The following is a 14528-nucleotide window of genomic DNA, read 5'->3' as shown; positions in this document are numbered from 1 at the left end:
CTTCTGTCAGATTGTCCCACAACCCTGGATTTCACTCCATTTCCTCCTTCTAACCCCATTGTCTCATCAAGCTTTGGTTTTTTCCTTCTTCTGTAAAATGGGAATAACTTATCCTACTTATATAACACTGGGATGCCAAAGAGAAAGCATTCTGTGAAACTTAAAGAACTAAAAAGAAATGTGAACTTTTTAAAATATGGTTCCCAGGAGTATCAGACAGAAATCAGCAGCTTCTGAGCCCCTCCCTCCTTGGTCCTATTCCTCATGGAACTCATCCAGGCTATCAATAATGACCAGAAATTCCCTTGGGTCTTCTGTCCATTAATTCATTATGAACTTGGCTGGTCCAACTATTATGTGCCAGGAACCATAAGCACTTTACAAATATTATCTCATTTCACCCTTGAAGTGCCACTGGGGGTAAATATTATTACCAATTCCATTCTACAGCTAGGGAAACTAAGGAAGACAGAGGTTGTAACATGACTTGCTAAGGGTCACAGAGCTAGAAAAGTGTCTAAGGCTGGATTTGGACTCAGATCTTCTTGACTCTAGGACCACTGCTTTATCCACTGCACCATCCAGGTGCCTCAATAGGTGGGAAATTCTTTTATTCTTCTTTTTCTTATTCTTCTTCTTTCTTTTTTTTTCTTTCTTCTTCTCCTCCTTTAAATCACACCCAGGAAGGCAGAGAAATTGAGCTGTAGGACAGGAAGGCAACAACTGTTAGCCTTTATGAGGACACCCTGCCTCCCTGTTTGAGGCTTCCTGTAGCTTGCCTGTGAAAAACAAAACTAGTATAGACTTCTAGCCTTGTGTTCTTCAATCAGCTCTAATAGACCAGTGTTCATTGAGTCTTCAGGAAGGCAAATGAGAGGAAACAGAAAACTCTAAGGGATGAGACCTCTTTGAAAAATGCAGTGTAGTTCTGGGGAGCCTGATTACTGCTATATTAGGTGGACCCTGGCCAGTAGAGACAAAATCACATGGGCATGGGTCATAATCTGTAGGATATATTCACCTGGGGAGATTTAAAGATAAACTATATTGGTTAGCATTGGTTGTTAGACTGTTGGTAGTAGTGTAGAATTTTCAAGGTGAAACAGAAAATGAGATTATGACAACTAAGTGACAGGCAGACTGCCTTTGAGCTACTATAGCCTGAAATCTTTTTACCTGTATCTGGTAGGGATGGGATATTGGCATGTATTGGAGTTGAAGATGAAAAAATCTTCTGGGAATGGTACCCAAATAAACATGTGCTTTCTTTCTTGCCTACCAGTTTTGTAGGGCTACAAGATCCAGGGTTTGTGTGCCCTAGGTGTTCTTCATGCTGGCTGATGGGAAAGGGAATATAAAGAATTAAACGAATGCACTTAAAGAATAGGTAGAAATTTGAGAAGTGGAGAGAAAGAGAGAGAAAGAAGGGGGGGAGAAACAGAAACAGAGAGACAGAGGGACAGAGAGATAGAGACAGACAAAAATCTCAAATCTAGCTGCAGTCAGTTTTCAGTGTCTACATTACTGTGTTAGATGCATTCTCTGAGTTCCTGTATCGTACCAAGAGACTGAACATTGACCACCTGAGAAGTCTGACTGAGTGGAAAAGCTCTGGGATAATTACCTTGCAGATCCCTGTGAGGACAGCTAGAAGGGAAACTGCCCACAGACAAGAAGAGGGGGAGCTATTGTGCTGGGTTCACTGATGTTACTTTATTAATTTCTAATACTTATGATAAAAATTTCAATAAAATTTTTGGCAAGTGAATCAATGTAGCACATACTAAACCCTTCTGTATCTATGTTTCTAGCATTTGTAGTAGGTGCTTAAGAAACACTTGTTGATTGAATTTAATGAAAGGAGGTAGTTGGGGCTGGGATGGGGGCTGAGCCAAGAGCTTGATCAAGGTTTTTTATGTGTGCATTACTCAGACTAGAAAATAGATATACTCACAATGGGGCAGAGCTAAGGAGAAAGAGGCAATCAGGTCCCCGAGCATCAGAGAGAGCTCTTATTCCTTTAGAGTCCTGGCTATGCTGAGTGGTGTATTTTGCAAGTAGGGATAATTTTGTTTATTTGATTGATAGCATCAGTGCTTGTTATTGACCACAATACTCCCTGCTGAGACTCCTTGGTATCTTTCTCCATCTTTCTGTTTGTCCTTCCCTATGTTAATGTACCTCCAGGGAGTCTCAAACTGCTCAAAGTCTTAAGGCACAACATATTTGGGTACTGTTAACTTTCATACATTAAATATGACATTCTTGACAAACATCCTTTTTGGTCCTTCTTTCTTTTCTCAGGTGGTCCTGAATCAAAGATTGTTCCCCTTCCCCATAGGATTATCCCATCCTGACCAGACACATTTGAGCCAATTCCATCAATGTCACCAGTTTTATTGGACTCCAGCAAGACAATACAGCACATGTTTCATGCAGACTATGAGTGTGTCTTCACAGGCCCTCAGAAGGGAGCTCTTTTGCTGGCGGCTCTTTAGGCGGCAGCTCAGGGACTGAAAGGTTGAGTGACCCCTCATTATGTTCTGTCCTGGGTGCTTCTGGGATCTCAGCCACAGCAGGCGGCTCCTGGCCTATGGGACCTTGATCCTTATCTGAATCCCCAGTGGCGGTGGGTTGAGCTGAGTTGGTGGGTTGGGCTGGGCTGCTGGGTTGGGCTGGGCTGCTGGGTTGGGCTGGCATCCTAGAAAGGAGAGAGAAGTGGTCACTATGGGGGTCACAGAGGGACAGCCATGACCAGGAACCAAGCACATACTGTCTGATGGGTTGTGGTATAACAGGAAATACTCCGGGGATACCCAGGAAGGTGGCCCCTAACTGGAGATCCAATTAGAGAGTTTTTAAGATCAGCATGTTCTCAGAGCTAGAACTGGATTGGGGCCAGGATTTAGCTGTTTAATGCACTTGCCAATTGATTATAACCTGCCCGTGGCCCACAAGAACAGATTCCCAATGACATGGTGATGATACTGTACCGAGACTCAGCATCCTATGCAGAGAACATCTGGTCTTACCTCTTGGCTTAGGTTACTCCCTGCTGTTCTTCCTTTAAGCTAACCTTTCATGCTGGATCACAAAACTCCAAGAAAGCCTAATACTACTGCTGTTTCCTCACTTTGTCCCACTTTCCAAGGCCACCAGGAACATGTTTTCTGAAGTGGTCTTCTCCCATCTTCTGATGCTTTATTCCTTTCCCTTGTAAAGTGGTGAACACGGCAGGGTCCAACCCTTTCGTTTTACAGTTGGGAAAACTGAGCCCCAAAGCAGACAAATGGCTTTTTCAAAGTCACCTGATTTTCACAATAACCCCCAGGGAGTAAATAGAAGAGGTCTAAACATCCCTATATATGAGATAAAGGAACAGAGATTCAGGGTTGGGAATTGACTTTTATGTCATTTGGTCTACATAATATCTGGGTAGAGCAAAGAATTCCCTCAAAGAAGGGAAGGAAATGCCCAGGTTCACACAGCAACTTCTGTACATTTGATGGCTTTGATTCTGGATGGAGTGAGGACTCTGAAATGATGGCGGACATGAGGAATCCCTTATCCCTGTTTTCACTGACTCCCACTGCCCCATTTCTGCACAGTTCTTTGGTTTTTGTCACTTCTCCCCTTGCCCTCATGAGTATTCCCTATTATAGAAGTCACAATGCCCAAAGATGGCGCCACATGCCACTAGAGTGGAACCTTATCCATTTTCCCCTGTGAATGCAGAATTTCATAATGTTTTAGCACAGGCTGGGTTGAGGTCTGCTTTAGCATCATGTAATTAAAAAGCACACATTCAACCCATGGATATAAACACTTGAAGCTGGAATAGATCTGAGCCTAAACTGTAGAATGCTATATAAATATAAGTCATTACTATTATTAGAATATAAGGCCTCAAGTGAGGCTTCCATATTTTACAGATAGGGAAATCGAGGCTCATAGTATAAATCAAATGGGAGTGGGAATTCTTAGCCCCCTTAGCAGTGATTTTTGGTTTGATCTTTTGTTTTTTCAAAGCACACTTTTGTCATGTATTTTCTCATGTAAAATGGACTGTTGGAAAGGGGCTTTAGAATATAAAATATTGGAATCAGAATGGATAATAAAATACAAAATGTCATAACTGGGAAAGATGTTAGAACATAACAATAGTACCTATTTCTTTATAGCTTTAAGGTTTTTCTCACAATGATTATGTGGTATGAGTAGTACAAGTATTATTCCCATTTCACAAATGAAGAAATTGAGGGCTGGGGATACTAAATGATCTGCTCAGGGTCTCTCAATAAATGGCAGAGCTAGGATTTAAACCTACCTATTCTGATCCCAGTGTCACATTGTATTACATACAAACTACCTTTAAACAAACCCCAATTCATCCATCCATCCATCTATACATTCATTCATTCCCTGAACAATTGACGTGTGTGACTCTTTATGCAGCATTAAAGGAGAAAAAAATGGATGAATGAGATGCAGTCCTTGATCACAAAGAACGCCCAGTTTCATAGGAGGTACAATGACAAAACAGAACAGAATGAGATGAGGGTTCTAAGATAGAGAAGGAATAACACATATTCTTATATGAATATAGAATATATATGAATATATTCAAATATATTTGAATATAGAACATTCAGAATATTCAATAGAACATAGGATATTAAAGTCATAATGGAATTTATGGTCCAGTATGGTCCAAATGATCCAATCAACCCATTTTACAAGTGGAAAATGGAGTCACAAAAATAGGAAGTGCCAAATCTGAAGTCACATACCGAGTTAATATTAGAGTTTAGATTAGAATCCTTGTCTCCTGCCTCCCAGTCCAGAGATCGTTCTCTTTCATTTTTTGATCAATGAGCACTAATTATTAGATATTTCTTTTCTTTAGACTGGAATACAGCCATGAATAAGTAAGAGTGCTTTTTAGTTGATAGGATCCTGTACAAAAAGATCATGGATAGAGAACTGAAATCTAAAACCAGAAGCATGGTGCTAGGTGAAGGGATCATCGAGGATGGGATGCTCTCAGCCAGGTATCCAAACTACCCAATGCATTATTTTACTTATACTCTGGCACAGGGAAAACAATTTATTAGCTATATTCCTTCCTCCCCATCAGAGTGTAATTCGGTAAGGATGATCAAAGAGGATTTTTCTTTCTAGCTTTTGGCAAAAAAAAATATACATGTAGGATAAAGCTGGAGGAAGGCATCCAGCATTTTGGATGGGTACTTTACAGAAGATTTTTCCAGAAAGGCTTGGATGAGACAGATGACATGATTTGAATCATTGGAGAGAGCATTTCCCACTGAGAGACCCTGTATCCAAGAAAATTAAGTACTAAGCTATAATGTAAGTGAAGTATTTTCTATTTGAATTTTGATGTTTTCAAGCATCATATGGAAATTTAAAGTGTTGAACTCTAAATTCTCATTTTCATATCAGAAAATCTTTCATTTCTTCAAACATGTCTGTGACTCTCTGGATCCTATAGATTTGTGTATTCAATTGTTGTGTCTTGGAGTAGGCTTCCTCATGAGGCAGTGAGCTTCCTCACTTCAGGAAGGTTGAACCATCAGCCTCATGGCAGTTGTAAAGGATAGTCACTGTTTGGTTATTATTTTAGTCACGTCTGACTCTTTGTGATCCCATTTTAGGTTTTCTTGGCCAAGATACTAGAGTGATTTGCCATTTCCTTCTCCAGCTCATTTTACACATGAGAAAACTGAGGCAAACAGGGTTAAGTTACTTGCCTAGGATCATACAGCTAGTAAGAGTCTGAGGCTGAAATGAACTCATCTTTCTGACTCCATACCTGGTACTAAATGTACCACCTAGTTGCCATAAATTTTATGACAGCCATAGAAACACAGTCTCAGAACTGGAAGGGAACTTGAGAGTCATATAACACAATTCATACTTGAATAGGAATCCCTTCACAATTTCCATGATAATTGTTCATCCAGTCCTTACCCTCTCTCTTGAAGATTTCCATTAATGAGGAGGCAATCAATTCTATTTCTGTATGCTCTAAATGTTAGGAAGGCTTTCCATATATTGACCTCATAACTGCCTCCCTGTAAGTATAGTTGAGACATCCAGAAAAACAGAAGTCTCCTTAGCAGCCTCAACCTTTCTCTTGATCCCCAGTTTCTTATGCTTTTTGACATTTCAAACTGCATTCATGAAGGCATCTCAAACTCATCATGTCCAAAACTGAACTTAATTTTTTCCAACAAGCCTTCTTCCATCTTCCTTATTATTGTTGAGGGTACTACCATCCTCTCTGTCATGCAGACTCACAATCTATGTGTCATCTTTGAGTCTGTAATGCTTCTCACTTTTCTATAACCATTTGTTTAGTCCCAGCATTTCTACCATTATAATATGTCTCTTATATTCTCCCTTCTTTTTTCTGACACTGCATCTCCCCACTTCCCACCAACTCATGTCGACTCTCATCACCTCACACTGAACACTGGTTGGTCTCCCTGCTAAAAGTCGCCCTACTCCAGTCCACCCTTCAGCTGTCATCTTTTTAAATGCAAGTCTGATTATATCATATCTTTATTCAGTAACTTCAGTGGCTTCTTATTACCCTTAGGATCAAATATAAATTCTGCTGTTTGGCTTTTAAAGCCTTTATAATATCCTCTTGTTCCCCATATTTTCAGGTTTCTTATAATTTACAACCTCCATGTATTCTATGATCCAATGATATTGACCTTCTTGTTCTTCAAAAAAATCAATCCATTTTTCAATTCTGATCATTTATTCTGTTATCTCTTCCTTCCTTCCACCCCACCCTCCCTTCTTTCCTTCCTTCCACCCCACCCTCCTTTCTTTCCTTCCTTCCAGTATCTCCTTTCTTTTCTTCCTTCTTTCCCTTTCTTCTTTCCTTCCTTCCTTCTTCTTCCTTCCTTTTTTCCTTCCTTCCTTCCTTTCTTCCATCCTTTCTTTCTTTTCTCTTTCTTTCTTTTTCTCTTCCTTCCTTCCTTTTTAATATCTCTCCTCCTTTTTTAATCTCCTCATTCTGGGGATTCCAACTCCCATTTTTGTCTAATCTTTTTTTTTTTTTTTTGCTGAGGCAATTGAGGTTAAATGACTTGTCTAAGGTCACACTGTCCTATAATTTTCAAAGGAAAAGGACAAAGAAAATAAGCAGAATGTGAGTCCATGGGAGTCTCTTCATCCAATTGTTTTTCTTCTTATTGGAATTACTTTGTCTCTTCAGAATTTAATTCTCAAATATCCAGTTCCTCTATATTCTGAAAGATAAATAACTTACTTGAAGTTCTGCTATTTCTGGAAAGAACACAAGAAGATATATGGCTACTCAAGATCCCCAATCACTACTCTCATACCATGCCTCTGCACCAGACTTGTAATGTTTCCCAAACTCAGAAAGAAAGAAGGGGGGGGGGAGGAGGGAGGAAGAGATGACAGGATAAAATGGCCAGAGTTGAGAGATGAATTGACTTTTGAGGAAGGTCGTCAGTGTCACTGCTTCTCCTCTGCTTGTCATCCTATATCTTTTATGTTTTTTTTCCAGCTAGAAGCCTGGGGGGAAAAGCTCCTTTCCCTTATTGTTTTGCTCCTCAGTCTTTTGCAATCTGGTTTCTGACTTCATTATTAAACTGAATCTACTCTCCTATCAAATCTCATGATCTTTTCTCAGTTTTAATCCTCAATTTATGTGCTGCTTTTCACCCTATTAATCACTCTCTCCTCCTGTGTACTCTCTCCTTTCTTCATTTTCCTCCTACTTGATACTTGACTTGTTTCTTTTGATGGTTCATTCATACTATGACTACAACTATGCTTGTTCCCCAAGATTCTATTCTGGGTTCTCTTTTCTCTCTGCATTGTCTTGAAAACCTCATCAGCTCCTATGGGTTTAATTATCATCCTTATTGAGAAGACTCACATTAATTCCAAGTTACTTTGGTGGCTCTCTATTGTATCCCTACATGTTCTCACCCCACCTCCACTCTTTCCTGTCCTTTTCTCTTTACCTTTTAAAGCTTTTTACAATCTGGCTCTAATCTATCTTTCCAGACTCATTTGGAGAAAGGTTTTTATATTTCCTGTTATAAGCTATTAGCTCTCTTTCCAAATCTTTCTTTTATATCTCTCATTTTCCCCATATTTTCCTCTATCACTCTCATTTTTAAAAAATCTTTCTTGGATTTAGAAGGGATATTAAGAATTGCCTAGTCCAACTGGATCACTTTACAGAGGATGAAGGTAAAGCCTAGAAAGGGAAAATGGACCTATCTAAAGTTGTTAGCAAGCCAATTACTGAGTTGGTACTAGAACCCAGTTCAGTGCTTTGTTTCTAAACCTGGTCTTTGAATCTAAAGTTAGACCATTTATTATTTGTTGCTAATGCACTTGTCTCTCTATTCTGTTCCAGTAACGTCTACTACTACCATTCACTTGCCAATCCCAGCCAGTAGGATATATGATAAATCATTTTCTAAAATATTCCTGTGGGGTACAGAGAATATTTTTTAGCACATAAAACAGTTCTCCCTTATTCTTGTTCAGTAACAGAATGTTCTATAAAATATACACACCTCAAGACTGCAAGTGTCTCTTAACATTAACACATCTCTGTTGTTATGCTTGCCAACCATACTGTTGGAACTGGCAGATAGTTCTTTCAGGTGAAGCTCCAAAAGATTTCCCAAAAGACTAAACTATTTTTACCATGTCAAAAAAAAAGAAACCAAGCAATATCCAGGAAAGCAAAAAGTTGCTATCTTTTGAGAAAGAGCTTAAGGGATCAAAGAACCTTGATTTCTCCAATTTTCATTGTCATTTTAAAAAATATTATATATATATGTAAAATATATTATAGACAATGTAGGAGCTTAAGGGGAGTTTAGAATACAGAACAAGGAATGCTAGAGCTGGAAGGAACCTAAGAATATATCAGAGGTGGAAGGGAATTTAGAATATAGAACAAAGAATGTTAGAGTAGTTAGAAATCTTAGAACATCGACTATTAAAGATGGGAGTTTAGAACTCAGAGCAAAGAATGTTAGAGCTGGAAGGAACCTTAGAACATAGTATGTCACTCATGGGAGGTAATTTAGAACACAGAACAAAGAATGTTAGAGTGCATAGATATATTACAACACAGAATGTTAAAGATGTTTAGAATACAGGACAAAAAAATTAGAATTAGTAGAAATCTTAGAACACAGAATGTGAGAATTGGAAAGGAGCTTAGAAGACAGAACAAATAATATTAGAGCAAGTATCACTCTTAGGACACAGAATGTTAGAGCTGGATGGGATGTTAAAGCATAGAATATTAGAGTTTGAAAATGTCTTAGAGATGGTTTAATTGAATCTCCCCATTTTACATATAAAAATGTGGAAAAGGAATTGTTAAAACAGCAGAGATTCATGAGAGAGTATGAGGTAGAAGGTTGGTCTTAAATCCTTCATCTAGTAAGTAGCAGAACAAGGAATCCAACTTTTGCAAATGGGTGTCCTCTCCATTATCTGACTGTTCTCTCTCCACAGAAACTAAATTTTAAAAATCATTCTATGTCACTGCTTACAATTATGGACCATTGGTTAGGGTAAAAGATTATGGTTCCTTGTCTCCTTCAACAAACTCTTTAGATGCCTCATAAGCATTTTGTCCCTTATTCTTGTGCTTGTTCTTATGCACATGACTTTATAGCTCTTTTTATTCTTATCTTATCTTCCTATTAGGGTTATAAATTCCTTGAGGACATGGACAGGTGAGGGGAAAATTGAATTTGGGGTTAGAGGGTCTGAATTGGAACCTCAGCCTTGCAGCTGGGATGAATAACCTCAGTTTCTTTATTTTTAAAATGAGAACCTAAATGATTTCTAATCTAAATGATCTAGACCTTGTCTTTTTACAGCAGTCATTGACACCTGCAATCATTTTAGCTCCAAAATTTCCTCTGCATATGACCCTGGGTGGGTCATTTCACTTTTCTGTGCTAACTCCTCCAGTGAAAAAGAGGATGACAATTAGTCCTTCCACTATGACCCACATGGAGCCATTGTGAACTGTGCGTGGAAAAACTTGAAGTGTGATGGAAATGGAGGTAATTGAGTTAATCCATATGTAAAGTACTTTGCAAATTTTGATGTGGTGGTGCTAGCAATGATGCCAGTGGTGATGATGACAATGATGATGCCTGTGATGATGACCATCTTTGATGGCAATATTTGTATCTCTTAGTGCTCAGCTGAAACTCTTGAAAATATCAGTCACTTAAAATAAATGCTTGTTGAATTGAAATTATTATTCATCTTTTTAAACTTATTTTATTACTTATTATTTTAACTTAATTCTTTATGGAGGCATTCAGCTTGAAAAAAAAATCTTTTTTTTTTTTCCAGAGGCAATTGGGATTAAGCAATTTGCCCAGGGACCCACAGCCAGGAAATGTTAAGTTCTGAATCTAGACTTGAACTCAGGTCCTCCTGACTTCAGGGCTGTGCTCTATCCACTACCCTAACTAGCTACCCCCCACAAATCATTTTTACAAAACTTTTTGGGGTTGAGCTTTAAAAAAAAGAGAAGGGAAAGGAATAAAGAAAGCTTCATATAGAACCTACTATGTGGCAGGCACTATCTGATCTTCCATCTGATCCTTGCACAATATGTAGTGAGGTAGGTGTTATTATTTCCACTTTAGAATTGACCTCTATATATCCATTGTACCACAAAAGAACATGATCTATAATTTTCCACCGCATGACAAGTTTTTAGAGTTTGGGTCACATCATTAATGACTATGGTACAAGTCTTAGAAGCAAGGTGTTGGAAGAGTGGCTCATGTCTGGTACACTGTTTAAACTTCAGGAATGCAGGAGGAGGGAAGATAACTATATACCCAACAAAAATACATTTGTCTAGAGTCATGTAAATCCAACCAAGAAGAGTTCAAATTAAACTTAAACTCTTTTTAAATAAATTGGACAACCTTGGAATCTTAAAGACTAGTGAGTATAACAAAGAAAAAATAATAAAAGAGAAGATCAGCAATTCTTAGTAAACAAGAATTAAGAAGAGTATCAGCAATAAAACTTATGGCCATCAATATCTAAAAACAAATGTACCAAGGATGGATATTAAAAATAAAATGAATTTGAGATTATAATACAAGGACATACTTTTTATATCATAGATTTCTTTGAGTCTTGGTGAGAAAGGACTAACAAATATAAATATTTTATATTTATTTTAAAAAATGACGTCGGGGAGGGGACCATGGTGGAGAGCATTTTACATCAATAGAGGTAGAAAGAAACTACTCATTAGGGTATACTATAAGACATCTGTGCAAAAGGAGGAATTTGAGTATCATGGGGAACATATCACAAAAAGAATGGAAACTTGATAAAATTGTGATATTTGGGCAGCTAGTTGGTGCAGTGAATGAGATCAGGAAGACTTATCTTTGCGAGTTCAGATCTGGGCTGAGACACTTATTAGCTGTGTGACTTTGAGTGAGTCATTTAACTCTGCCTCAGTTTTTTCATCTGTAAAATTAGCTGAAGGAATGACAAAGCATTCTATTACCTTTGTCAAGTAAATCCCATCTGGGGCACAAAGAGTCAAATACAATTGAAAAAATGACAGTATATCACTTCAAATCTCTCTCCTTTTCTGTCTCTGAATGTCTGTCTCTCTGTCTCTCACTGTTATATACAGAACGGATAATTTGTGACTTGCTTTAATATTAATTATTTTTAATGTGAAAGAAAAACAAAGGGAACTGTTATTCTAGAACTAATGCTTGGGAATGAGATTCTAGAAACTAGCTGCTTCAGGAGAAGGAATAAGGATACCAAGAACAAGTGACTCCTAGTAGAAGTTCTGGACTAAGATAATGGAGGTTGGTGAAAAAGCTGAATTAATTGGATTCTTTCCAACCCACCCCCACCATGTTGCCTTACACAGACAATTATCTTTGGATTGGAAAGATTGGAACAAAAATAATGAGCAGGAATTCGAAACTCAAAATAGGTGAGGAGATAGATAGATAGCAGTCATTAATCCCATATGAGCTACATCTCAAGGTATAGGAAGAACAATGAACTTGGAAAGGTCTTAGAGAAATTTGGAAAGGTCTTAGAGAAAGGGAGAGGTATTGTAGTACTGGAGAAGGATAACTGTTCCAAGTTTCGAAAAGGGAGAGAAACAATCTACAAACTATAAGAAAATAAGTTGGACTTTTAATTCCTGGTTGGTTTCTAGAGTACATGATTTAAAAGAGATGACTTGTGAATACTTAGAAAGGGAATCAGTAATTAAGGGCCAATATAGCCTCATTAGGAGTTCATTGTGCCATATGAGACTCATTCCCAGTCTTGATGGGGTAGTCAGGCTGTTAGGTCACCAGAATGCTGTGTGTAATATAGCTACTAATCATTTGGGTAAGGATAGAAGACACATTTACCAAATTTGTAGATGACAGGAGAAATAATTAACATCTTAGATAAGATTCAAATCCAAAAACATCTCAATGGATTGTGATGGTGGCTTGAATCTAATAGATGAAATTCATGAAGAACAAATGTAAAGATCTATATACTAGAGTTCAAAAAATTAATTTCACAAATACGGATTGGGAAAGGATCATGTAAAAAGATGATGTCTGAGAATGGGGTTTGAATTTCTGAACCAGCTTGAGGTACAGGAATAGGGAATGATGACTAGAGTTGACTTCAAGCTCAATATCCATCAACATGGACATTTTAGCCAAAAAGGTTAATGCTGTTTTAGTCTGCATTCATGAGACATAATGTCCAGAATAGAGGAGATAAATTACATTATATGCTACCCTCATTAAATTGATTTGGGCTCAAAGTTAGAGACAGTTAGGAGCCACAGTGGAATGCCAAGCATGGAATCTAGAATACCCAAGTTACAGCCTTAGACATTTAGTGGCTTTGTGACCCTGGGAAAATTACCAAAATTCTGTTTTAGTTTCCTCATCTATAAAAATGGTAATAATAATAATAGAAACTACCTCCTTAAGGTTGTTGTGAGGAGAAAAAAAATAATTATATAGCACCTGGCAAACTTTAAATATAGAAAAGCTATTATTTTATAGGGGAGATTCTTGTCCAAATTTGGCTTAAACTAGGTGACTTCTGAGGGATCCTTCCAATTCTGAGGTTCTATACTCAAGACCTGGGTTCAAATCCCAACTCTGTTACTACCTGTGTCTATGCCTTTGGGGGAACCATTTTTGAGCTGAGCCTTTTAGAACTTCAGTTCTTTCATCAGTAAAATGGAGGTTAATACTTAGATGTTGTAAAGAGATTTGAAATATTTAAAGCATTATAGAAATGTAAGCTCTACCATTTAAAAACAACTTCCTTTTTTAATTCATAATTCAATAAGCTGTAATATGTGCAAAGAAAACTCTGTGCTGGGTATTGAGAGATAGTCATAAGCTAAGCCATTTTATACTAACCATCCTCCTGGCTGGCATAGTCTTTTGCCCTAAAAGCAGGGATGGGAAATGTTTGGCCCTTGGCATGGCCCATGTCTAAATTCCATTAGATAATATTTTTGCTATAATTTTGAAGACACAAATGTCTTTAAAATATCTTAGAAGCTGTGTTCTCTTGATCAATGGCCTTTAAGACTGAGATAACCTTTTCCATTATCAAATGACTGTAACCCTTCCAAATGTCAGAGAGTTAGCTTACTTTCAATTGAAAATTAAAAAAAAATTCAATATCATCTCTATTCCCTGAATTTAGGTAAGAATTCAAATGCTTTGGCCCACAACTATTTTCTTTTACATTTAAAAATCTATTTTTAAAGGGATAATTATACTAGATTCCTAGTAATTTGGTGTACATCAAAGAGGCATTTTCACAACAAGAGGTATGCTAAATTATGTATAACCAGCCTCCTGCATATCATGAGTTATATTTGTTAATAGAACTTTCCACTTTATTTCATCTGCTAATTTTGTGTCTTTCTCTAAGACACTCCTAGTCTCTGTGTTTTTCTGACTCATTCTTTTTCTGTCTAGTTGTCTCTTTCATGTCTTCTCTATACTCTCACCTCCCCCCTAACACACACTTAAAGAAAAGTATGTGATACAGATTCACAGACTGTTAAAAGTTGAGAGGTACCTCAGATTTAGCACCCAAATTATAGTAGAGGAAACTGAGCTTTGGAGATGGGGACTTGGTCCGAGGCCATAAAGTAAGTACATCAGTGGTCAGAACCAAGTCACAAGTGTTCTGATTCCTAATCTAGTTTTCAACTGTTTTATGCCCTGTTTTGGTCTCTTAAATTGTCTCTGACAACTGGATTATGTACATGTATGCATATAAGTATGGACATTTAAGCTATGCATATAGATGTTTGTGGCTTTATACATTATGTATGCATATAATGTATGTATATTTAAGATATGTATATAAGATATTTGTGACTGTATACATTATGTATGCATATAATGTATATTTAAGATATGTATATA

At 37.5% G+C, this 14528-nt stretch overlaps 1 protein-coding gene across 1 annotated transcript in view; it reads right to left on the bottom strand.

The window, feature by feature from the left end:
* Positions 1 to 2358: 2358 nt before the first annotated feature.
* Positions 2359 to 14528, bottom strand: part of MAP6 (microtubule associated protein 6) — an 81048-nt gene continuing 68878 nt past the window's right edge. Inside the window, exon 4 of the mRNA XM_031961370.1 lies at positions 2359 to 2701. Coding sequence (XP_031817230.1) covers positions 2455 to 2701 — 247 coding nt within the window. The 3' untranslated portion in view covers positions 2359 to 2454. The remainder of the gene's footprint in view (positions 2702 to 14528) is intronic.

This window comes from Sarcophilus harrisii, chromosome 3 (assembly GCF_902635505.1).
Source record: "Sarcophilus harrisii chromosome 3, mSarHar1.11, whole genome shotgun sequence".
In the NCBI taxonomy this organism is placed as follows: Eukaryota; Metazoa; Chordata; class Mammalia; order Dasyuromorphia; family Dasyuridae; genus Sarcophilus; species Sarcophilus harrisii.
This window is presented reverse-complemented; position numbering and strand designations above follow the sequence as displayed.